We start from the raw sequence: 26,031 nt of genomic DNA, 5'->3' as shown, positions 1-26,031 counted from the left end.
TTAAGATGATTATCCAGTAAAACCTCAGAGTTAGAAACACCAGAGTTATGAACTGACCAGTCAACCACACACCTCATTTGGAATGAGAAGTATACAGAAGGCAGCAGCAGAGACCAAAAAAGAAAAAAAAAGCAAATACCCTACAGTACTGTGTTAAACGTAAATTACTAAAAAAAAGTTTTAAAAAACTATTTGACATGGTAAGGAAACTGATTCTGTGCTTGTGTTTAATTTAAATTAAGATGGTTAAAAGCAGCATATTTCTTCTGCAGTAACATTTCAAAGCTGTATTAAGTCGATGTTCAGTTGTAAACTTTCGAAAGAACCATAATGTTTTGTTCAGAGTTACGAACATTTCAGTTATGAACAACCTCCATTCCTGAGATGTTCATAACTCTGAGGTTCTATTGTATTAGCCCTCTCATTAGATGGTTTTACACTTAAAGTTGTATTTCAACACATTGTGAACAATGACAGGAGGACATTGGGTGACAGGATCATGATTCTGGATTTGGCTCAGGAAATTATCATACAGTTGAATTTGGTTATTTGCATACTATATATCTATTATGTTATTCCATTAGTTTAAATGTTGTAAATGTCATTCTCTGTTTTTACATATAAAGTTTACATTTCCTGGGTTTTACTTCAATGTGGTCAGCTCTCTAAATCCATTATAGCTTTGAAATTGGACTGTACTTGGGTGTTTGTTTATATTTATCTAGCGACAGAATTTGGGTATGTCCATTATACAGACAAAAATGTAAACATACAAAAATACAAATAAACACATTTTATTGCTAATGTATAAAATATAGGTAGCTTTTAGTGTATAGTATTATGTTGTTTTTATTTCTCTTTTTAGCCCAGTGTTTTATATTCTATTGTTATAAATAAACCATTGTATACTGGCTTGTACTCCTATTATGTAAATCATTTGTCTGATAAATTATTTGTACCTGTTTGTAACTTGTCAAAATTCAGGAAACGAAAAAGATACAAAGGAAACCTCTTTGGGGAAGAATACAGTCCTAGATTTAAAAAAGTTTTTAAATTGTAACACATCTAGAGTGAAGAATACTAAAACTACTGTTGCTTTGAGTTGCATCACAATATTGTGGAGGCTTCTTTTTTTTTAAGTTCTCTGGGTCACTAATTAGGATTTCAGGCTCAAATTCAGTGTAATTTAGGACTTTAAAATTATGTTAAACGAAACAATGTCTAGGTACATGACAACACTGGGAAAATGTTACATTTTCAATCATAAAAGCTAAAAGCCTTTTTAGAATTACTATATTTCAAGAATAACTTGACTTACCTAACATTTAAGCCTTAATGACAGCAATGTATCAAATTAAATCTGTGCACATCTATATACACCTCTACCACGATATAATGCGACCCGATATAACACAAATTTGGATATAACGCGGTAAAGCAGTGCTCCGGGGGGGGGGGGGGGGGCGGGGCTGCGCACTCCGGCGGATTCAAAGCAAGTTCGATATAACGCGGTTTCACCTATAACACAGTAAGATTTTTTGGCTCCCGAGGACAGCGTTATATCGGGGTAGAGGTGTATCACTTAACTTTAGTTTGAGTTATAATCCGAAAGCTGGTAAGTATATATCTAGCAATTATTATTTCATCTATAAGCACTTCCATTCTCTCTACTTCCCTGCTCTTTCTTGTCAGAAGACATGATATTACAATTTCCTGTACAATAATCCTACTTTACTAATATTTTAAGGACAGGCATCTCAAACTATATTACAGACCAATACATACATCTCTATATTATCCCAGGAAACTGCTGTGTGACACAGTCTGAGTTATAGACCAAGAACATACTGGGCTTGATTCTCCTCTTACTTGCACTAGCTGAAAGACAATGTAACTTCATTAGGCCAGATCTTTGAGCCTACTCTGGTGATACAGAGCAGCTGTAACAACAGCTTAACTCACCCTTATTTAACCCTGCTGTAGAAGGTATGACCAGGGGAAAAGGGATGGGATCAGATGTCCTTATGCCCCATGAATCCCCAGCTGTACTAGGCAGCTAGCTGTAATTTACCTGTAGCCCTGAGATTTCTCTAATTTAACCTAGTGATTGGTCCAGTATCTTGTTGATCCCAGAGCCCTTTATTTTCCAGGGTGGAAAATGTTTTCAGTGCCCACCCACCACTCAAATGGAGTAAGCTACAAAACAAACCCACCCAAAACTCTATTATCACAAAGAAACAAAAATGGGGATTTGGTAACCGAATGTGATGATTTGGTGCCCAGGAATGTTGGTGTCTGGGATGGTTGCCCTGATTGCAGGCCCCTAAAGCCAGCCCTGGTCCCAGGATCAGGGGAAGAAGTACAAGTGACATAAAGCTTTCTCATGGTCTCCACTCCCTATGGGAACTATGACATAAATATGCTCCCTTGGGGAAAAGGGAATCCAGCTTGCCTCCTAAGACACAGATTTAACTCCCATTAAGGTTTTACTAAGTTTTCCATGAAGCTTCAGTGGGTCTTTAAATAGCTTCATCAGATTCTGTATGCCTGCTCATTATTTTTCATTTATCAGAGGGATAGCCATGTTAGCCTGGATCTGTAAAAGCAGCAAAGAGTCCTGTGGCACCTTATAGACTAACAGACGTATTGGAGCATGAGCTTTCGTGGGTGAATACCCACTTCGTCAGATGCAGAATTAAGGTTGCCGAGGCCTGTCCTTCTGTGCATGCACTATAATAATTTTTAATAATATGATCACATACTATTTTTGAACAGGACCCTTGCCTCATTCAGTATAGAGCAGAGGTCGGCAACGTTTGGCACGCGGCTCGCCAGGATAAGCACCCTGGCGGGCCGGGCCAGTTTATTTACCTGCTGACACGGCAGGTTTGGCCGATCGTGGCCCCCACTGGCCGCGGTTCACCGTTCCGGGCCAATGGGGGCGGCGGGAAGCGGCGCGGCTGAGGGATGTGCTAGCCGTGGCTTCCCGCCGCCCCCATTGGCCCAGGACAGCAAACCGCGGCCAGTGGGGGCCACGATCAGCCGAACCTGCCGCGTCAGCAGGTAAATAAACTGGCCCGGCCCACCAGGGTGCTTACCCTGGCGAGCCGCGTGCCAAACGTTGCCGACCCCTGGTATAGAGAATGGCTGGTGCTCACTAAATAAGCAGCTATTCAAAATTTTGTTTTCTCTTCCCTGTTCAATATGTGGCCCCAGGACTTATTTACTGCACACTATTTAAATCCTGCTCTGAGGACAGAAATATTAATTTCCTCATGGGCTATCCTATGGTTCTCATTAATATAATATTTGAGCGCTTCACAATGTGTGGTATTATTTCCATATTACATATGGGGAACAGAGGTATAGACAGATTAAGGCAGGTTGCTATTGTCTATGTAGACTGTCACTAAAGGGACACTTTTTGCCAGTGTGTTTCACAACTGTTTGCTGACAGAAGAGGAAAGTTGAAACTCAGGCATCTCGGGCTTCATCTGGGATAAGCATGCTCTAGTGGTCACAGATCTCTCTGCCCTTTCTCCCCACCAAACCGGATCCCTTCTGCCTGGTGCCCTCCTGCCTGTCTCTGTCCTGTCTCTCCCACCCCTAGCTCTTCCGCGGTTCCCCCGTCGACGCCGCGGTACTCCTCTCGTCTAGCTGGAGTACCGCAGCTCTTCATCTGAGTCTCCTCCATGCCATTTCCCTTTCCCAGTCCTAATCACTTTCCATAGGCAATTCCAGGCTCCCCATCTGAGTCACAATCTTCCCTCCAATGTGGTTTCCAGGCCCAGTCTCCCTCAACTGGGCTCCTCAGCGAAGAACTCTCTAGGCACCTTGCCCAATAAGTCCTATTATCCCACTCACCCAGGATCCTTATCAATCTTAGGCTTGGTCTACACTTACCCCCCAATTCGAACTAAGGTACGCAACTTCAGCTACGTGAATAACGTAGCTGAAGTTCGAAGTACCTTAGTTCAAACTTACCTCAGTCCACACGCGGCAGGCAGGCTCCCCCGTCGACGCCGCGGTTCCCCCGTCGACGCCGCGGTACTCCTCTCGTCTAGCTGGAGTACCGCAGTCGACGGCGATCACTTCCTGGTTCGACTTATCGCGTCCAGACAAGACGCGATAAGTCGAACCCAGAACTTCGATTCCCAGCCGCCGAACTAGCGGCTGGGTGTAGACATACCCTTAGTGTCCACTCACATCCCATTAGGTCTTCCAGAACCCTGGTGCTCCTGTTTTCCTCTGCTGCCAGTCCCATTTTCCATGCCCAGCCATTCCCAGTCCCCCATCCTCTCCTAGTTTTCAGTCCCAGTGCCCTCCTCCCCACCAGCTCGCAGCCCCATTCTCCTTGTTCCAATCTACTTCCTCTGACATTGTTCATGCAGCTTTTGCTCTCTGCCTTCCAGTCAGTTTGCTTCCTCTTCCACGGGGGAGCACTGAGAGCACAACAGAGAAAGTCTTCCTGCTCTTAGGTCCTGTCCCAGGACCAAGGAGGCCACTGGCAGCAGGAAATAGTATTTGCAGGGAAATTCCAGTTCAGACCCTGTATCCTTGGGCTCAAGTATGATCAGCAGAAACAGACTCTGAAAATTTAGGTGCCAAACTCAACAAATTTCTACTGAACATGTGCGGACTGAGATTTTCATACGTTTATAACTAGACCAAATTTGGGCATTTCTTCATGGGGACAGCAAAAGCCACATTACTGATACAAAGGCAACATGTCTACAAATTTCCAGTATTTGCCCGAAAGCAAGGAGGCACTAGAATTTCTCAACAAAAAGTTTGTACAATATTTTTTTTAGCATGGGAAAAACAATATATTTTCCCGAATCTTGTTTTCAGAAATGGCTGAAGAAAACCTGAAACTCCCCCCCCTCCGCCCAAAGTCAGCCTGAGCCAGACACTCATTTAAAATTGTAGAACAAACTGTTAGAATTTGGCAGTTATAAGCAACTGAAAACAGGTTCTTAGGCTGTAGTGTGTTAGACAATCTTAACTACAATTGGCGATAACAACTGCACCTATAATCCATTTATTTATTATATATATAATGTATTTATATTATATATAAATACAATAGTTTCTATGAAAAATAATCTGCTTTTTCAGGGTCAGGTCAAACAGTCGTTTCTGGCTTTGGGCTCCAACACAGTACAACACTTAAGCACATGTTTCGCTTAAGTTAGGGGGAATCTGAAGTGTCTTACTGAATTGCGGCCAAAATGCTGAATTACCATGAGTAGGTATATTGACGAGAAAGTCTGATTCTCCATTCTTTCACACAAATTTTATGCTGGTGTAGCTTAATTCAAATTAATGTAATTACATTGATATAAAAAGGATGTGTGGGGGGGAGGGGGAAGCCAAGGGATGAAACCATGGCTCCACATAAATCGGTAGGATTTTTGCCATTGACTTCAGTGGGGCCAGGATTTCACACAAAGTGGTTTCTGGATCAGAGCTTAAGTTTCCTAGTCGTACTAGATATTTCAGTTTATAGAGAGGGATGTCTTTCTATAAATGCATGTAAATCAGTCTTGGGAGTTACACATATGCATTTTGGGAAAAAGATACCCTCTTGGATGAGAGATCAGCCATGCAAGATCATTTTCTAAAAGACCATATCTGATATGATATACACAAGTAGATTTACCAATTATCTTCTAAAGTGAAAGCTTTCAGGAATAATTTGAAACTGGTAAAAATTGTCATTTACCAGTTTTTAAATATGTGAAAACATTCCTTTACATTGGTGAAGATGCTCGGTTTTTCTTTAGCAGATACACTGATTTTGGCCAATCTTTCTTCAAATATAAGGTATATTTATAACCTTTTAAAAAAATTAAAAAGCACAGAATGAAAACGAAGAAAAACATTTTAAAATATTGTATAATTTTGTTCAATATCTCGATGTTTTGTCACAAGAGCATACCGTACTGAAGAATGGCACCATTTCACAGCAGTCATTTTACTTTTTGAAAAGAGTTCTTAACACAAAGCTCTAGTTTCTGCCTTACTCTGGAACCGCATTGCTTTCTAGGATTATTAAATATGTAATAGGATTATGAGTTCCACTCCTTTAGTTTCTGATACCGTGATCAGATCCATATGGGTGAACCTTTACATCCATGTGGATCCTCACCATGAATGAATCTCTATGCACAAAGAAAGGTCTGCCAACATAGATCTAACTGCATGATCTGGCCTACTTTTTTAAGTACGCCAACTGTGCAATAAACAGTTCATATGAGTCATAACTATGTGAACTGTTCTTTGTTAAAGTTCGAGATAAAGAACTCGGAACGTGTCTTTCATGACTGACACATGCTATGGAAATAAGGGTTGGGAATGGCAGCTTTCTTTTTTCAAAAAGCAGGCACCGGGGCCGTAAGTGGTCGTCACCTTGGGATATAACGGTGAAGGGCCTATTATGTGGATAGAGGCATTTTGGTAGAGAGGAAAAAAGAAAGTAAAATAGATTAAATAGGGAAATTTACAAAGCTTAACTGAGATAGTGATGAATACTTTAAAACTATCCTATATTGTTAAAGCATAAAAAATTGTAATATGCATAAAGTTTAGTATTAAATACCGCAAAAGTAGCTAATGAAGTGGACTATTTGATAGAACAAATCATATATAAATACATTTTAAAATGCAGAGGTGCAGATATGGGATCAAACATGTGAACCCACTACACCCACAATGACATATACAAGTCTATGCACATGTTTCTTAGGTAAACGAACTATAACTGAGAAAAAATGAATAAAATCATGAACATAGAAGAACAGCCAATCATTGTCAGTTTGTGTTTGTTATGAGACATATGGTTTCTGTGTTGATAAAAAAGCCACTTGTGAGAATTTTTCGTCCATACATTGATCAGTTACTTCCATTATGATATTAATCGGAAATGTATACTTTAGAAGAGCTCCAGAAAGTCTAATTTTTATCCAGGTCTTCATTTATTTATCTCTTAAAAATAACATTCCCAGGGAAAAGAGAACATGCTGCTTGTCTTATTAATAATATCAAAACATGCACAACAGACTTATGGCTACAATGAAAGAAAAACTAGCAGCATTTTGCTGCCATGATTGGCTTCCATTTTCACCTTTAGTGGCTTCGCAGCATCTATCTGCATTGATGAAGATTGTTATAGAAAATGAGGAGTGTAAGAAAAAAGTAAATTTGAGAAAAAAGTGGAAAGGTTGTAAAATATGTGAGATAAAGTAAAAATTAAAAGAAAAAAAGCAAGAGTGGGAAAGAAAAAGAGAAAAAATAATTAATGCAATATTTACACAATGTCAAAGACAGTCACTCTAAAACAGTCTCTCTAACAGTAAAAACAAATTATGTTGAAAATATTGACAAAAGTTGTACTTTTTAAAGTGAAAAATGAGTTCCTTTGAAGTTGCAGGAATGACAAAACTGGATACCAAAATATTTAATCCACACAAGAAGTAGCATCTCTATGTAGCAACACATGCTTCCCCACAATGGCCCAATAATCTGTGTCAACACTACTCTGGAGGAAACACTTTCATGGGCATGAGGGATATTCACTCTCCTTGCTTCAGGACCTAATCCAGCACAGTACTTATGGACATTCTTGGTTTTAAGCATAGGAGCAGTCTCATTAAGCAAGCCTAAGTGTTTTGTTGAATTGGGTCCTCAATCTATCGTCTCTATACTGAGCAAGAGCTTAGTGAACATTGGGGGTGGAGGGGACTGAAACCTTTCACTTCAATATATTCATGACCCCTTTTATTCACTTCCACAAAAACTCAAATAAGCTCATCTTTGTTTGGAAGAATGTGGAAAGAGAAAGGGTTATAAGTGCTCAAGTAAAGATGAATTTATCTGAGTACTTATGGTGCAGTGTTTGACAAACATCCTAAATCAGGAAACAGTCACCTGATTCAGGAAATGAAACACCCAGCATGATTTACAAACAGTGGATACTTGAAGCAATTGTGAAGAGCAACCCATAAGCTAAAATATTTTCACTTACATTAATTGTTGAACAATTGTGAAAAATGAACAAATTCATAAAAATGAAGTGTCTGTTCATGGCTCATTCATGCTCACAAAGCAAAACTAGGTTTGCTAAATAAATTGTTGTGCAAATTCACCCAGCTCTTATGTTCAGACTGCCACAAGAGTGCCACTGTGTGTGGCTGGTCTTTGCAATATTGTTTACTTGGAATTTGAATGAGACTGTTGAACTCATTTCAAACAGGCCACTGAATTAATGTCGGAGGCTATAGCCTTCCAGACTAGTGGGAAAATGTTCCATGTCCAATTACCCATCCTCTGAGACTGTTACTCATCACAAATGCCACTTTCGATGACTATTTCAGTGTATTGTGTGAAGCATTATGTGTACAGTTCCCATTGGTATTTATGGCTGTGGCAGAGCTAATTTCAGTATATTATGTTGAATATTTACTTTTCTGGCATGTAATCTATACCCCAATTATGTAACTTTGTCTGGTAATACAAAATGTTTATATATTTGAATTTACAAAACTGCACATTAAGATTTCTGAGAAAATATGATGAAACAGCAATTAATATAGGGTTATGGATATTGACCAAAATAAGAAAGGTAGGTGGATTTATCGAAAACAATTCAAGTGTAGAAAATCTGGTCTAGAGACAGCAATATCACTGGAGTCATTGAATTCAACTGACTTAAAAATGTGAATTTTCAAGACTGGTAATCGTGAAAGTAGAAAGAAACCACAAGAATCAAATATAGTCCAAACCATACTGTTTACATTCCTTATTATAATTATTATTGTCATTATTTCAATGATAGTAGCACCTACAGGCCACAACCAAGATGGGGCCTCATTGTGCAAGGGACTGGACAAACACATAGTAGGAGATAGTCCCTGTTGTGAAGAGCTTGCAGTCTAAACAGACAAAAAAGACAGAGGGTGGGAGATAGGAAGTATTTCCCCCCTCCCCCCTTTTGCAGATGTAGAACTGAGGCACAGGAAGTATAAATAACTTGCCCAAGGTCACACAGGAAATCTGTGAAAGAGCCAGGGCTTGAACCTGCATCAACTGTTATCAATATACATTAAACTTTGCTTACAACATTCATAACTTTGCTCTTGTGTGCATATGATTTTTATAGAAACAACGGACATTCTTCAAATATTCATACAATCAAAAACCTATTTCCATGAGAATTCTTGTAATAATGAGTTGACAAGACATAATGTGATAAAACCAACCAGTTACTGGGAATGTGTGCAGATGTTCATGAGACTGGGTCTGCAGTATTTTATTTTACACACAATACTTTTTTCCCGATAGTCATAACTATCAGACCTTTTCAAAAGCAACATTTTTCTTTATGAAATATAAAAGAAATCAACCTGGAAAGAAACAGGTTGTTTTTTCTTGAGACTCGTGGAAGTTACTGTGCTAAAATTTTAATATCTAAGAAAATTTTTCACCAGCTTAATTGATTTCTGACAGCTTTTTCATATAAATCTTTCAGACATACATTTACATCAGAAATATTCTTTAAAATGTCGTCTCTAATTCGATACACTAGTGGACTTTTAAAATTGTAAAGCAACATGCTAGCAATTACATTTAATATGACAGCTAACTTTTGTGAATGAAAGTATTGTATATTTAAATGGTGGTTAAGCATTTCAATGTTCTGCTATGCCTAAAAAGCCTATTTTTATTCATATTATAAGATAACTTTTAAAAATTGCCCCATTTACAAGGAAAAAAATGTGAAAACTATTATGCATATTTTTTGTTGAAGTGGAAGTTTTGTGCAATTTGAGTAGGGATGGGCCCTCTGTTAGTGGTAAGACTCTGTGGCAGCAGTCATGCCTAGTAGTAGGGGAACACGGGACCTCCCACTGCACCAGATTCTGACCAAGGGGCCTCTTGGGCACTGTAAGGAAGGCATCCACTACCTGAAGTCCAGCTAACACACTTCTCTGGGTTTCTTACTACTTCTCTGTCCTTTCTGGCTTCATGCTGCAGTCATCCTTATGGGGATACTGTCCTGGTGTAACCCCTCCATAGCAGTGAGTGCAGGTCTGTTTCTCTCTGCCTGCCACCTCGCTGTGCTGAACAGACTCCCTTTTGAGCCCCTCCTCCAACTGGAGCATACCCAGCAGGCCTTCCAGGGTAGGTCTGCCTGGGTCCACAGTTGTTCCTGTCCCCCTCTCTCTCCACTGTGGGGTCTATCTACCCCATGGACCTCTCCCCTTAAGTTCAGTGCTGGGGTGTCCAAGTCTAAGGCTTGCATTCCCACACCCCAAGGAAAGAAATCTGCATTCTGATGTTTATTCCCTGGCCTATGGGCTACCTAGAAGGTGTAGGGTTGTAAGGCTAAATACCATTTCATAATCCGGGGATCGGTGTCTTTCACGCAATTTAGCCAGTGGCGGGATGTGTGGTCAGTTATCAAGAGGATTGAGGTTTCCCAGTAGGTAATACCGTAATGCTTCAATGGCCCACTTCACCATCAAGGTTTCTTTTTCTATAGTCAAATAGGCCTTCTCTCTGTGAAATATTTTCTAGCTGATATAGATGATTGGATACTCTTCCTCACCCAAATTTCAGGACTACACTGCCACTAACCCCATGTCTCAAGCATTTGTGTGGCGTATGAACCATCATGTGAAGTCAGGGTGGCAGAGGACTGGTTCTTTGCTTAGAACGTCTTTCAAGGTCCTAAAGGCTGTATCGTAGACTTTGGACCAGGCAACCCTCTTGAGGCTAGAGTTCTTCACTAAGTGAATTAGGGGAGCCATTAGTATGATAAGGCTGTGTATGAGTCATCTATAGAAGCCAGCCAGACCCCAAAATCCTCTAACCTGTTTCTTTGTTATTAGTATAGGGCAATTGATCAAGGACTTAGACCTTCCTAATCAGAGGTATAAGTTTGCCCCTTCTAACGGAGTATCCCAGGTACATTACTTCATGAAACCCCAACCAACTCTTGGCTGGATTTGCCATGAGGCCATCTTTCTCAAGGGCTTGCAGGGCCGCCGATATTCACTTGAGGTGTTTCTCCTATTCGTAACTGTAGTGACTATATTGTCTATGTCGGCTGCCATGTGCTGGCCTCATGGTCGCAGGACTATGTCCATCAGACATTGGAAGGTGGCCACTGCCTCATGAAGGCCAAAGGGAATGGTCTTAAAATGGTACAGTCTGGCCAAAAGGACTTGTGAAGGCCATTTTCTCTTGAGATCCCTTTGTTGGGGCGGGATCTACCAGTGGCCCTTGGCCAGATCCAACTTCAAGATATACTTTGTGTCCCCCAATCGCTCCAACAATTCCTCGACTTGATGCATGGGTTATGCATCAAATGTGAATATCATGTTCACTTTTCTAAAGTTGATACAAAACAGATTTGTCCCATCTGCCTTGAGCACCAACAGAATGGGGCTTTGCCACCTGCTGTGAGATTCTTCTACCATCCAGAGGTGCAACATCATTGGCAGCTCCTGACATACAGCATCCCACATCTTCCTGGGTAGGGGGTCAGTGGTTTTGGTGGATCTTTCAGCTGGGCCCCAGAGTGATTTGGTGACAAATCAGCCAGGTTTGTCCAGTTTGTGACAAGAACACAGAAAAGAAATATCAGACCACCTATCTGAACCCATTGGGCCAGAGCCCTTCCCCCAAGGGAATTGTGTCTGAGACCTGCAGTAAGAGACTCTAGATTGGGGGGGAAGAGTGTTATGAATAAGCTCGTGCAGCCTCGCCATGCCTTCAGAAGGTTTATGGGATAAATCTGGGACTCTTTCTTTTCTGGTTTGCCAGATCTCATAATCCACTGCTCCTATCCAGCATACCACCTCAAAGAGCCGTTGGCACCTAGCCATTAATTTTGATTCTGAGCTGGGCAACAACAGCAGTACCCTGTCACTGGGAAAGAATTCACATGGGCAGTGCCCCTGTTGTAGGCTTGCTCTTAATACTCTTGGGCCTTTAAGTGTTTTCCCTTTTCTAAAGCCTTTCGAGTCTTCAGCTTTTCTCATACCTGGAGCATGTATTGTACTTACCTGGAGCCTCTGGGCTCTTTCTCCTCCAGGTTTCCTGAACTAGGTCTAGGATCCCCTGGGGTTGTCTCCTATATAACCACTTGACGAGTGAGAACCTTGTTGAGGCCTGGGGAGCCTTAGGTTCTGCAAATAGGAGGGGCCATAACAAACAATCCCAGTGGCAAGAGTCTTCAGCCATGAACTTTCTCAGGATTCCCTTCAGGGTCCCACTGAAGCATTTGAGTTGCCCATCCGTTGGTGGGTGGTAAACTGATATTCTCTGAGATTTGATTTTCAGTAGCTAACATAGCTAGATAACATAGATTAATTAGTCGTGACATGAAGTTCATCTCCTGGGCTGCAATTATTTCATTTGGGATTTCCACCCACACAAAAACCTTTGTGAGTTCTGTTACTATGGTTGCTATGTAGGTCATTCAAAGTGGAATGGCCTGGTGATATGTGTCATATAATTCATGATTATCAGCATGTGTTGGTGTCCATTCATGCTTTTTTCTAAACAGTCCTATCAAATCCATGCCAATCCTTTCAAAGGGGATGTCTACTATCATTATCGGGAGGGCCCTTGGAGTGTTCTTGGGTCCTGTGAACTGACACTCTGGACAGGCCATGAAGTAATCCCTTACTTCTTTCTAGATGCCTGTCCAATAGAATTGGTAGATAATTCTCTCCAGGGTTTTCTCCCTCCACTGGTAACCAGTGCACAAAACCAAATGCACAAGCCAAAGTAGTTCCCTCTGAAAGGGACAAGGTACTGGAAGTTGGACCCAAACCTTGGCCTCGTGGTCGTGTAGAATCCAGTACAGTTGTTTCTCTCTCAACTCAATATATGGCCATTGTTTAAGTTTATGTCAGTTGTTTACTTCTCTATTGACAGCTGTTCATATGTCCGGGACAAGGTTGGGTCTCCCTTCTGTTCCCCTATGGAATCCCTGTTTTGGGTCAGCCATTCCCTATTCAAGTGGTCTTGAGTTAGCTGGTCCTGCTGGTCCCTCAGGGGTCCCCTCCCCTGGATCTTCTTGCACTCCTGAAAGACCAGTTCCATGATCCAGCCTTCTCTGACATTGGAAGTACAGTCACCCCCCACAGTCAAAGCATTCTCCTGCACTTGCATTCACAGTCCCAGACCACTGGGTAGTCCAGAGACGCCAACCCCCACATCACAGAGAGTTTTGGTGTGGTTTCCCAAGATAAGCTGTAACTTCTTTGTGGCGTATGGGTGCATGTCTCTGTGTATACAGGGAAGGAAAATAGTGGCAGTTAACATCCCAATGACCTCAGCCAGCTTTTCCCTTATGAGGGCCTGTCTGTATCTTGAATCTATTAAGCCTATCACTTCAGACCCATAGACCCTCAGTGGGCTACCATCTTGGTTGGACCCTTCTTGCAGGCTCTGGGGGACAGCTGTCCAGGCTTGCCCTTAGCTACAATCCATGAAGGAGTAGTAGTGTTGAAAATGACTATGCTGCTCACACTTGAAACGACTGCCTGCCTGCAGGGCCGCTGTCTTTCCCCACTACATTGGGGATGCCACCTTAGCTTCCACACTCCCTGGCTCGCTAGGCCTCTGTGAACTCAAGCATTCTTGTTCAGTGTCCAAGTCTCTGTTGCAGAAGGGATTTGGGTCTCGGCCCAGCCAACTGTCTCCTGCACCCTGTTCCCTCCACTGCACTTGGTCTTTCACATTCAGTGATGGCCTATCCTCAGGGATCCCACCTTGAGGGTTGAGGGGGGGGAGGGGGCTGTTCAGCTGTCACAAAATTTTCAGTGAGGCCTACTGCCTCTGACAGACCATCTGGCTGGTGTCTCTGCACCCACTCTTATCTCCCAACCAAAAAAAACCTGGATAAATTACTTAAGTACATTATCCTCTGTCACTTGTACCCCAGTTCACCCATCTGGGATTAGCCAATGCCAGCAATAATATTTCAAGCACTGGGCCATGACCTGGGGGTGGGCCCCTGGTAGGTACCTTTCTCTCTGGAAGCGCTGGCAGTACATTTCTGGGGAGATATCAAAATAGTCGAAAAGAACAGTCACAATCAGATGATAGTCTCAAGCATCCATGGGATCCTTGGGCTGGCCCGGTCAGGTCTGAGGGCCAGAAGCGTGGCCCAGTGATCTGGCGGCCACTCCACCACAGTAGCCACATGTTCAAATGTCACTAAGAAGGCTTTGTGGTTATCCTCTGTGCCCATATTTGTTAGCTTGACCAGGATCCGTGACATCAGGACCCTCCCAGAGGACTCTGGCCTCTGATTAGTGGTGGCTCCAGAACGTTGTAGGAGTGTTGCCATTTGCTGGACCAAGTGTTCTTGCTACTCTTGATGTTGTGTGGTCAGGTCTCAAATGAATTGCTGCTACTGCTCCTGTGGCTGTCAAGCTGCTTGCTGCTGGTGTTGTGCAGCCAGCTTTGGAGTAATTGCCTTTTGACGTTGGCTCTCCATGATCCATTTCAGCAGCTTCTCCACATCTATGTTGTCTTGTTGTGGGCTTTTTTTGTTTGTATTTTTCTCTGCTGACCTTCCTTATGTCCTTCATCAGGACTGGGCTGTCAAGCCCACATTCTCCACCAGCTGTGAGCGGGGGCGTGCCTCCTCATCTATTGATAAGAGACTGTGGCGACAGCTCCATCTAGGTAGGGGAACCAGGGCCTCCCACTTCACCAAGTACTGACCCAGGGGCCCTCTTGGGTGCCATAAGGAAGGCATCTGCTATCTGAGGTCCATACCATCCCTTGGGTCTCTTCATACCGCTCTGTCCTCCTTGGCATGTGTCATGGCCTGCGGTTCCTTGCAACATGGCCCATGAGTGGGGAGTCCTGGCTTCATGCATAAATCTCTCCCCTTGGAATTACTTTCCTGGCATATTTCAGAGTAGCAGCCGTGTTAGTCTGTATCCGCAAAAAGAACAGGAGTACTTGTGGCACCTTAGAGACTAACAAATAAATTTGTTAGTCTCTAAGGTGCCACAAGTACTCCTGTTCTTTTTCCTGGCATAATCCCTTTGTAGAAGTTAGTGCAAGTCTGTCTATCTATGCCTGCCACCGTGCTGTGCTGAAGAGACTCCCTTTTAAGCTCCTCCTCCAACTGAAGCATGCCCAGCAGGCCTGTCAGGGTGGGGCTTCCTGGATCCAGAGTTGTTCCTGTCCCCCGTCTCTCCACTGCAGGGTTTATCCACCCCATCCCAGGCACAGAATATAACGTTTCAATTGTTGAGAGCTTTTCTTGTCTTTAGTGATGTGTAGTTCTTCTGGCTCCATAGGTATCTGGATGCCTATATTTCAAAAAGTGACTAGAGATACAGAGTACTGAATTTTTCAGTGTTCTGTCTGAGATACCAAAAAGGGTGGGGACGTAGCACTTTCTGAAAATCAAGCCTCTCTACAAATGTCAGGCACCCAAAATGGTGCACCTAAAATCATTAGCAACTTTTGACAACCTAGGGCTGAGTATTCTTTATCTTGTTTAGTTAATGTTCAGATTTAAAGGCCCTCCATTTATGAGTACCAGTGAGGGGTTAGTATGCTATTATGGTGTGTTATCAGACATTTCGTTCACCTCAAAAAGGAGATTAGTAACCTTGAATGCGAAGTTCTTATTAGATAATGCTGTGTTTTCATTATTGTGATTAGATATCATTGTGATCACATTACTATGTATTTTTTCTCTATGTACTTACCTGGAGTTTGATTATGCCATGCTCACTCAAAGTGAGTAATATTTTATCCTGTAAATATCCCCATTGCAATTAAAATACTACTCGATGTGAGTAAGAATGATGGAATCTGGCTCACAGAAATCAATGACACTACTCACCAAATAAATTGCTACTCTATGTGATTAAAGTAGGCAGAATTGTGATTTTACTGACAGACCAACCTCAAGATGCTTGGTGATTTGGTGTGATTAAACAACTAAATGACTGGCCTATCTGAACCTTTGGGGTCTATGTGCTGGAAATCTGCTAATACTAGCACTATGTGTGATATTTCAACATTTCTGCTTTCAGACTTGGACGAACAGAAGTAAAGATGCACAGAAATGAAAATAACAGAAAACTTTTTCACAGATCAAAAAATGTTAATTTCAGTTTCAAGTGGCTTTTCACTTTATTGAACCTAGTCACTCCACTCCTCATCTAACTTTCTCACTGTACAGGGATAGGGAAGATATGGGTGTATTTTCATTATTTCTCTATTGTTTTCCATTACTGTAATCTTCACTTAATTTAACATTGTCATGAGCCACAATATGGGAAGAATTTAATTCTTTTGGTAAAGATGTACAGGCCTTTTTTGACATTTCTCTCAAATGTCCTACTTTCTCTGGCTGTGAGTGTGGCAATAGTAATAGCGTGAGGTTGTTTGTAAATTTGTCTCTCTAGAGTCACATCAAGTGCTGTTCTGTCAAAGTCTGTTAATGATTTCTAGCCTACCCAGTATAAAACCATTAGAGTTTCCTCAGGGAATGGAGTATACAGAGTTATTCCTAAACTACACTGAGAGCTTGCCATTTCAGTGAGAACAATATGTAAATCCTGTCTGCAACTAGATAATATTCTTATTCAACATATTTTTAGTATTCCTTTGTAGGATTCCCTTAAGTGCAAAACATGGCATGGTTGCTATGGCTATTACATCACTGATTTGAGGGGGCTGTTAACTTAAATATATTTCTTTTTGCCACTTTGGATAAGCATTTCTCTAAGAATACAATATTGATTGGATTCCTAGCTGTCAATTGTATATTCACAGCATAAAACAGGTATGAATTCACCTAGCTCTTTAATGTCTCACTGTCCTCTAGACCAGTGATTCCCAAACTTGTTCCGCCGCTTGGGCAGGGAAAGCCCCTAGCGGGCCGGGCCGGGCTGTTTACCTGTCCCGTCCACAGGTTCATCCAATCACGGCTCCCAGTGGCCACGGTTCGCTGCTCCAGGCCAATGGGAGCTGCTGGAAGCGGCGCGGGCTGAGGGAAGTACTGGCCGCTGCTACAAGCAGCTCGCGTTGGCCTGGAGCAGCGAACCGCAGCCACTGGGAGCCGCGATCAGCCAAACCTGTGGATGTGGCAGGTAAGCAATCCGGCCCGGCCCGCCAGGGGCTTTCCCTGCCCAAGCGGCGGAACAAGTTTGGGAACCACTGCTCTAGACTATTCTGCTCCCCTTCAGCTCTCTTCTGATTGTGGTTGACAAAAGAAGCGTCTGATTGGAAATGCACCAATGTTGCTATTTCTAGCTCTCTACTTCTCCTGTGGACTACAGATTTGTTTAGGATTATGCTTTGCATCCTTTGTATGTGTGTGCCATGTTCTCTGAAAGATTCTCAGGAACCTAGTGCAAGTTTTTAGAGGAAATAGTTTTTTTCCTAGCCTTCTGACTTTGGGATCAAATCATCTATCAAACTACTGATAATTGGTTTTAGGTAACTTGGTAAAGCTGGGGAGTTTGTTCTGCCTTGTATTAGATACACCAATATGGATTGCTGCTTACAGATTTACTGTTTCAGAGAGCACTGATACCTTCAATTCTTCCTTTAGGATGACTTGTCTTTTGTTCTTTCTTCTAGATATGACTGAAGACAAATGAGTAAGGGCTGAAAAGACCTTCATGGATGCACTGGAGAATCTTTCTATCTTGGAAATATCACCCAAGGGTTCTAATTAGCACTGGAGCACCTTAGTTCAATTGAGGCCTCCACGTGAGACACTAGCTAGTTCAAGATGCTTTGTGGGCCTCTGACCAGAAACAGATTCTCAGGCCCAGCATTCAGAAAAGTTGCAGCCTTGCAACTAGGGCTGATGAAGTGAGGTTGAAGTTATTAGCACTAAAAAAAATAATCAAACATAGCATATGCACAAGTTTTCAAGGAGTTTTAACTGTCTGGGAAGTTTACAAATTCTGTATGATCTCATTATTAAGATCATAATGGACAAAGAAAGGTCAGGTTCAGGGCACTAAATTTCATACATGACCCATTTTAAAATTAATATTTACTCAAACTGGTTAACAGATTTACTTCTAAATTTTCAGATAATTTATTCTATTAATTTATTAATTTATTCTATTAATTTATTCTACACTCAAAGGGCCAAAGAGTAGGTACTGTAATTTTGAGGAAGATACTCTATTCTTTATAGGTACCAAAGTAGTTGAATCCCTGCTTCAAATGCAAATCTCAATTCAACCATGGAGCCACGACCAGCATCTCCACAATATATGACATACATTTTTCTTAGAGATTAAGGAACAATTGTCTTCCTGTACAATACAGTACTATGTTCCAGGTGGCACTGAGGCACAGGCAGTTGGTTTGGGGGAATAGGCAGGTCTAAAAACTTTTGAGAATTATGGGAGTTCCCACCTGTCTTGGGCTAGAAGCATGAAACCTAAGTGTAGAAATCCAGCCAAATGGAGTTGAATTACAGGTAAATAATTTATTGTTCTCTCCTCAAACATTTTGAACTGGCTGACACCAATGCACTGTGCTCCATTTAAATAAATTCTTAGTAAAACATTAACAATGTGGCAGCTGGGACCAAAATATACATCAGCAATCATAACTAAAGGCTTCTTAAAATTCAACTTTCTTTATCAAATCAGCATTATATGAAGAGAGATCTGATTTGTTATCAAAAGATTTGATGATGTGTGTATCTGTTGGCCTACATGCAATGGTCAGAACTTTTTAGCAAATTGCCCTCCAAAAGATCACTTTGCTCATTCTGGGGAGAAAAAATAATGGTTGAAGACATCCTGTTAAAATATTTTCGCATTAAAAAAATTCCCTTCAAATTGAAATACTATAGAATTCTACTGTCCTTTTACTGGAGTTATAAGCAGGCAGCTATTACTTGATAGCTACAAGTAAGGACTCTTATTCTTAGCCAATGCTGTCACTGATATCCTTTCCAGCTTAGTTCCATGGGAAGGGACGGGTGGGGCAAAAACACATAAGTATTTAAAAACGTATTACTTTATTTTTACTGATGAAACATACATTTCCCTGGAAACAAGAATAAGAACTGGAAGCCAGCAGCTGACATTGATACTACTTCTTAGCTGAATGTTTTGCTTAAAAAGTGGTCCCATTCTGAAAATAATATAGTTTCATTCAACAGATCTCCTTCCTCAGTGTATCTTGAGTTACACATGCTCACTATTGACTAAAGTAAGTTTTTACTACTTTTTGGTTGCTAGCAGCAATGAAGACCCAATACAATTCAGAAAGGCTGAACTGGATTCTGTTCCTTCATGTTCATATTTGTTACTGGCAATGATATAAAAGGAGATAGGACTGTAGCATGGTTTTCATGGAGGCAGATTAAGGCCTGTAACTGGGAACCTAGAAGAAAGGCCAGGAGGGTAACTAAGTCAGGTAGGCATCACTTGAGAATGGAAATCTTCCCATGAACACTGTCAATTTCCTTGGCAAAAAATTAAAACAGATGTTTAAAAGAACTGAGTAAAACAAAATCAACAACAACCTACCATTTTTTGTATTTTGAATATTTTCTTCCCCCCAAAATCACTTTCTTGGGCTTTTCTGTAGGTTGAGTCCCTGTATGACATTACATTTGTGACTTTTGACACTGTGGTGTTAAATGGAAGGACTGAGTTCAAATCTGCTAGAAATCTGAAGAGAAAGCTTTAATGGATATGAGAAGTTCCCAAGATTGTCAGCATCCACTTGGGGGAATTATTTCTGTGATTTTTTAATGTTTTATGAAGAGTTTTAAACCACATCTGAAGCAGAAAACCTCAAGACGCTTATCTGTGGGGCCAGGAAAGTGCCAACACAAATGTCTTGGATGCAGATGGAAAAAGGGGCTATTATATTCATATTGACTTCCTAACTCTGTTAATATAAAAAAAAACTGTTGCATCAATAGAAAAATATGTTGTAATACACTTCCTTCAAGATGAATCTTTAGATCTCATAAAGCTGTCATTTCTAGTCAATACTGATGATATAAAGAATCTGTTTGGCATGATGAACACTGACATCTTTGCTGCTATCGGGCACAGTGTGAAAATCAGAGAAAATATCACATATTAAATAGATTGTCCATCTTTGCCCATCACTAAATGACTTTGGTCAGGATGAGTGAAGGTGCTTTAGCACAACTGACAGCCATTTGTTCAAAAGGGTAAGCAAGATGCTCAACACTGACAGCAAAGGTCATTCTGTTTGTGGGAACTGCACAGAGATTCTGACTGTTCCAAGGCTGTTAATACAACACATCAACATTGGGGGCAGCATTTAAAATAAAAATTGCTCCTGAAACTGATATATGAAAAAAAAAAAAAAAAAAAAAGCCGACAAAGCTGCCAGTCATTTTTCTCCTAGATGTGAGCAGATCCACTGAAGTTAAGGATTACTCATCTGCTTGAAGTTAAGGATGCATGTAAGTTTGTGTAGGGATCAGGGTTGAAGTTCCAAAACGTTGCTTTACTATTAGTGTCACAGGGATTAAAAACAAAACACACACACCCTACACACATTTCAAAACTAGGTAGCACCTTGTACTGGAGGATGGGCTCCCAGATAGCTACAGTGAATTCTGTAGAGAGTTTCTGAGAATCTTCTGGCAAAATATTCAGATCATTTAAAAAAGGTTCTACAGAATTCCCATAGGATGTTAATTTCACACCCACTTTATGCTTGTAAAAGTAGTTGTCAAAGAAACTAATTAGTTGCATAATCATAATTGCAGTAATTACCTGTATCTAAGGGACTATATGCTACATGTTCAAATAGTTGCAAAAGAATGTGCATAAAATGAAAAATGCTCCATCTCCATTTAGATGTTGGTTACCTGAATTGCCTTTTATACACAAGTATAGAGCTTTGTTACCACACGTGCAGGTATTTTGTGTTTGTGTCAGTTGTTGCAATTATTTATGATTTTAAACAATTATAAACAATTGTAAATGGGTACACTTATATTTCATTAGATATATCTATACCTAAGAAGCATTAAGGTGAAAGTTTCATACTGTTAAACAATTCCAAATATATCAAACGTATAAAGGAAATTGGTTTGCCTTTCTTCTGTTTTTCACAAGGTTTTATCACATTTTCTACTTGCAAAAGTTTTTTCATTGAGATGAAAGCTGTTTCATAGAGTTATATGAGCAAGGCCAGAAGGGACTATTGTGATCATCTAGTCTGACCTTCTGCATAGAACTTCCCCACAATAATTGCTAGAGCTAATCTTTTTTCCTTACAGCCCACATCTCCATTTCCATTTTGTCCTGAGGTAAAATCTTAATGCTGAACTGTGACATCATAATGTTTCTGTTAAACAGATTGATGTCATAAGGCATCCCCTTTCACTGCAGGATCAAACAGAAGTAGACTGGACTGTGAGGGAACTGAGCCCCTGTCAAGACCCAAACAAATTTCCACCAATTTACACCGACCAAAGGCACAAACCAACACCCTGCTTACACCAGAGCTTGATTTGATCCTAAACTATTCTTACTAAGTTATGTGGCATGCTTCTTAACTGTATATAAATTCCAGAAATAGTACTTTTAATATCAATGGATTGTTTCTGATGATATGGGAAAAGCCATTCACATAGATGCCTAAGACATTTCTCTTTAAAATAAGTTTTCTAAAAAAATCCGCTAACAATGTAGTGGGTTGATTGCTCTTTAGCAGCCGATAAGATAACAGGAAAAAAAATGTGTTAATTATTTGAAATATTTCCAGTGATACATCAAGGCTATAGGTCATTTGGAATCAACACTAGTGAAACCAGAGCTGTTCATACATTCAGACCCCATAGGAAACACAAGAATTGAAGAATTGATATGGTATTGCTTTTCTCCTTTTTTCCATTGGCCTTGATATATATTTGGCAAGTTTTAAATTTTAGTGTAATACATTATCTGTGTAATTTATAGCATACATAAAACCTCTGTGAAAATTAGATGCTGCAAAAGTTTAGCACATGATTTTTAAATTTAAATGTTACTGCCATAACCTGAACTAAAACCTTGAAAACTCATAGTTCTAAAATTAAGATGTTTTAGTTATAGCAGATTAGAAAACATCTGAAAATCTTAAAAAACTAATTTATGTCCATTGCGTAAATTAAATGAATCAAATTAGACCGTTGCTGAAAATGATGCATGGGAATCGGTAAGTTGTGCCTCAAATTTCAGTTTGAAATATTTTTTAAAGGTTACATTTTAACCCTCAAGAAGTTAATAACTGAAACACTACTAGCCCTGAACTACTGTGTATTTTTGCTTTTTAAAAACTGTTAACACCAAATTACATAAGCACTTATGCACATGAGCAACTTTATTTATAGGAATAGTCACGTTTGAAGAGTTGGAACTTTAGGACTTTATACACTTAAAGTTCCTTAAAGAGTAACTAAAGAGATTAAATCAAAACAGACCTATTTAAAGGCTTGATCTTGCAAGGTGCTGAGTATGCAACCTGCTCAAGCAGAGCCCTTAATACCATGCTTAATTTAAAGCATGAGTAGTCCCATTGACTTGGACTGAACCCCAGGATACCAACACATGAATAGATTTACAACAGACAACATAAACCATTAAAAACAAAAAAAACTTACAAGGATACAGCAAGTGCATTTCTGAATAACAATCTCTCTTATTAACTGCCAGTAACTGAGGTTGGGGTTCTGTGTTTCTTCTTCAATTATGGATGACTTCACTAATACCAGTAGTAGTGAAAGGAAAGGAACTTTGACTGAAAGGCCTTTGGGGCAGGGACCATCTTTCTGTTGTGTGTGTACAATGCATAGCACAATGGGGTCCTGGCCCATGACTAGGGATCCTAGGCCCTAGGTAATATAAATAACAACAACAAACTACTCCAGTTTAGGGGTTATACATCCAGTCTTTGCTGACAATAAAGAATACTGGGATGTCAAGTCTAGGCAGTTAAAAAGGTTTTCAGTTCTCAATAAGCTTAAGTTCAGAGACTGCAGCAAGAACCAAAGAGCACACATGTTAAATACTATCAGCAGAAAACAACCAGTTCAATATTAGACTATATTTTAAAATTAACTTACCAGTAATAATGTTGGGCTTTGGTGGCATGCTGAACTCATACAATGTTGGTTCGGAATAACCCAGTCTATTGGCAGCAGTAATTTGCACTTCATAACCCATGGTCCATTGCAGATGCTCTAAGATTATGTGGTCTCTACTACCCTGTACTTTTTTCTCTAGCCACTGGTCTTCCTTATCTTTCTGTAAAGATGCAAATATTAGTTTAAATAATCACGAATTCATATACTAAAGCCAAAATTGTTAAGGTTGCATAACCTAAATTAAGCCCCAAATCTTTTTCAAAGTTCTCACAGTCCATTTTGCCTTCAATATGAGTTGTAGGTAATGAGCTCCTCTGAAATTAGGACATTTTTAACTTTCGTCCCTAAATATGGATTTAAGAACATATCATTAGGCGCCTGAGTTTGAAAATGTTGTTATAAATTTGTATTTTGTTCAAGTACTGATGCCCATTTCAAAGCACAGAAGAATCACAATTTATATGTTCCTGTAAAGGTACAAAACTGCTTCATTTAGAATAAATGAAGTTTCAGTGATTTTTATTATAATCAATGTTTTTTTTAAAGAAAATTCCCAATATAAACAAAGTTGACCAGTTACCGAATGCAATAAATAAATGCTCATAAAAACATAGTTGTGACTGCATCTGTCCTTAGTCTCAGTGCAGAACTCTGAACAATGATGGAAATTCATTGGCCCTATGTTAACGGGATATCCCACTCAAGTAGGTTATGAACTCATTTATAACATCCTGTAGGATATATAATATCATATACAGTATATTTTACAGTTTTCTGAATTCAAACCTTTCATGATTATTAACTTTCACACGGAGCATCTAATTTAATTACATGTAATTAAATATTGAAGCTAAACATGTACGTAAGGCCCTCATCAGTGAAAGTAGCACAAGTTATTTGACAGAAATTATATTACATTTAAAAGATGGATATATAAAATATTGTTTTGAGATCTTAAGGTACACACACAAAAAATAAAAAATAAATATATAAACACATTGTATTGGTATATTTTAGGCAGCACTAGAAGTGCTGCCCATAGTTACAAGGAGCCAGTGGGGCTGAGGGTAGAAATGAACTGGGTGGGCAAGGAGACTGAGACTGGAAACAAAGAGTTGGGTGGGATGAGTGGGATCAAATGAGGAGCCAAGTATAGTGGCAGGAGAGATTAAGACAAGGAGACTTGGATCGTATGCTGGGAGAGGGATCAGATGAAGAGCGTAGGGAGCCAGAAGACTGGGGGTAGCTGGGCAAGAAAACTAGGACAAGGAGCCTGAGAATGATACTGAAATGATGAGTTTGGGGAGGGAAACTAGGACAGGGAGCAAGAGTGGAGGCAAGACTGGGACCCAGACAGGGAGCCCAGAGATGGACTGACATTAGTTACGGAAGGTGATTGGGACTCGGACAAGGTGGTGGGGATAGAGATAAGATTGGAACATGGATGTATTGGGAGGGTAGGGGCAGACTGAGTTAGGCTTGGGAGAAAACGGACAGAAGTGTCTGAGTCCAGTAAAGCACCCTCCAGAACCTGAAATAGAACCCAACTTTCCTGAATCCCAACTATCTGCTGATGTCCGCTAATATCTGTGAAACCCGCTGGCAACATTTGTCCTAATCCCCATTTAATGGCTGGTCCACACACAGAGTGACAAACTACATTGCTATTAATTACTCCATTAGTGAAGTGGCAGGGGGTCTGTGTAGTGGATCTAAAGGTTCAAACTCTGCCGATGAATGATGTGAGAGTGAATATGACACTATGTGTTAGAATTTCTGGTTTTTAGTGATTATTTAAAAAAAAAAACCTAGGAAATTACACCCAATAAACTATGTTAAAAGAATGTTATGATTGCAAAGTTAAGCCATGAAAAGTCAAGAAATTAGCATTATATATAAGTATGTTATATGTTCAAAGTCATCTATCCTAATGACTTGCAGATGTGTGTGCTCAGCACTTCTGCAAATCAGACACCAGGGTCTCAAGTTGGGCACCCAGAAAAAAAGGAAAATGCATTTAGTTAGCATCTATAAAAAGTTTGGTTTAAGTGACTTGCCTAGCATCACACAGGAACCCTGTGGCAGAGGCAGGGATAGAATCCAATTCCCAGGGCTGCGTTCAACTTCCTTAACCAGAACACCATCCTTTCTCTTCTTGCAATCCCCTACCTCATTCACTACACACCTTCCAATTTCTGCAACAAATGAGGCAGAGGTCCTACAAGTAACAGCCTCTTTCACTACAGAACCCTCATCCATACCCAGAACAGGTCCATCATGTGAACTGAATGAGGCTGGAGTCCTGTGGAAAAAATAGCATGTGGTTATGTAGTTAAAGATTGTAAAATAATCAGAAGGGCTGAATTAAGATTTAAAGGCAATCTTAATTCTGGCATTTCCTATCTTTTGAGTATTTGACTTTGTAACCTTAACATTTTTAACATAGTTTTTGTATACAATACATAATGAAATTTTGATGATCATAGTGTATAGCTATAGAAATCACCGCACATTAAGTTTGTATATGCTTTTTTATATATGGGCTATAGGTCTTTTTCCTAAAGTCTATATCTGTGCTCTATAGTAACATGATCCATGCTCTGTGGAGCCCATTTCAAAATTGAATAAGTACATGAATAAGCACAAGGGCTAAGGGCCAAATAGTGTCTCTACTCCCTAAAGCCCATGTAGCAGCAGAAACCCAGCTATAAAGGCATTGCAGTGGGATATCCACCTCACACAAGGCAGAGCAGGTTAAGTGAGGTTAATTAACTTGACAGGCTGCAACTGAGGAATGTTGTGGTCAAAGACCCCCACGCAATGATTTTAGTTCAAAGACTCAAGCCTGAGGCCAGTTTATTGACATACATACCAGTGCACTG

At 40.4% G+C, this 26,031-nt stretch overlaps 1 protein-coding gene across 1 annotated transcript in view; it reads right to left on the bottom strand.

The window, feature by feature from the left end:
• Positions 1 to 26,031, bottom strand: part of NCAM2 (neural cell adhesion molecule 2) — a 272,786-nt gene that overhangs the window by 34,049 nt on the left and 212,706 nt on the right. The window contains exon 15 of the mRNA XM_065401487.1: positions 23,129 to 23,309. Within this exon, the coding sequence (XP_065257559.1) occupies positions 23,129 to 23,309 (181 nt within the window). The remainder of the gene's footprint in view (positions 1 to 23,128; positions 23,310 to 26,031) is intronic.

This window comes from Emys orbicularis, chromosome 1 (genome assembly GCF_028017835.1).
Source record: "Emys orbicularis isolate rEmyOrb1 chromosome 1, rEmyOrb1.hap1, whole genome shotgun sequence".
Taxonomy (NCBI): domain Eukaryota; kingdom Metazoa; phylum Chordata; order Testudines; family Emydidae; genus Emys; species Emys orbicularis.
Note: the sequence above shows the minus strand (reverse complement) of the source record. Positions and strands in the feature narration are given on the sequence as shown.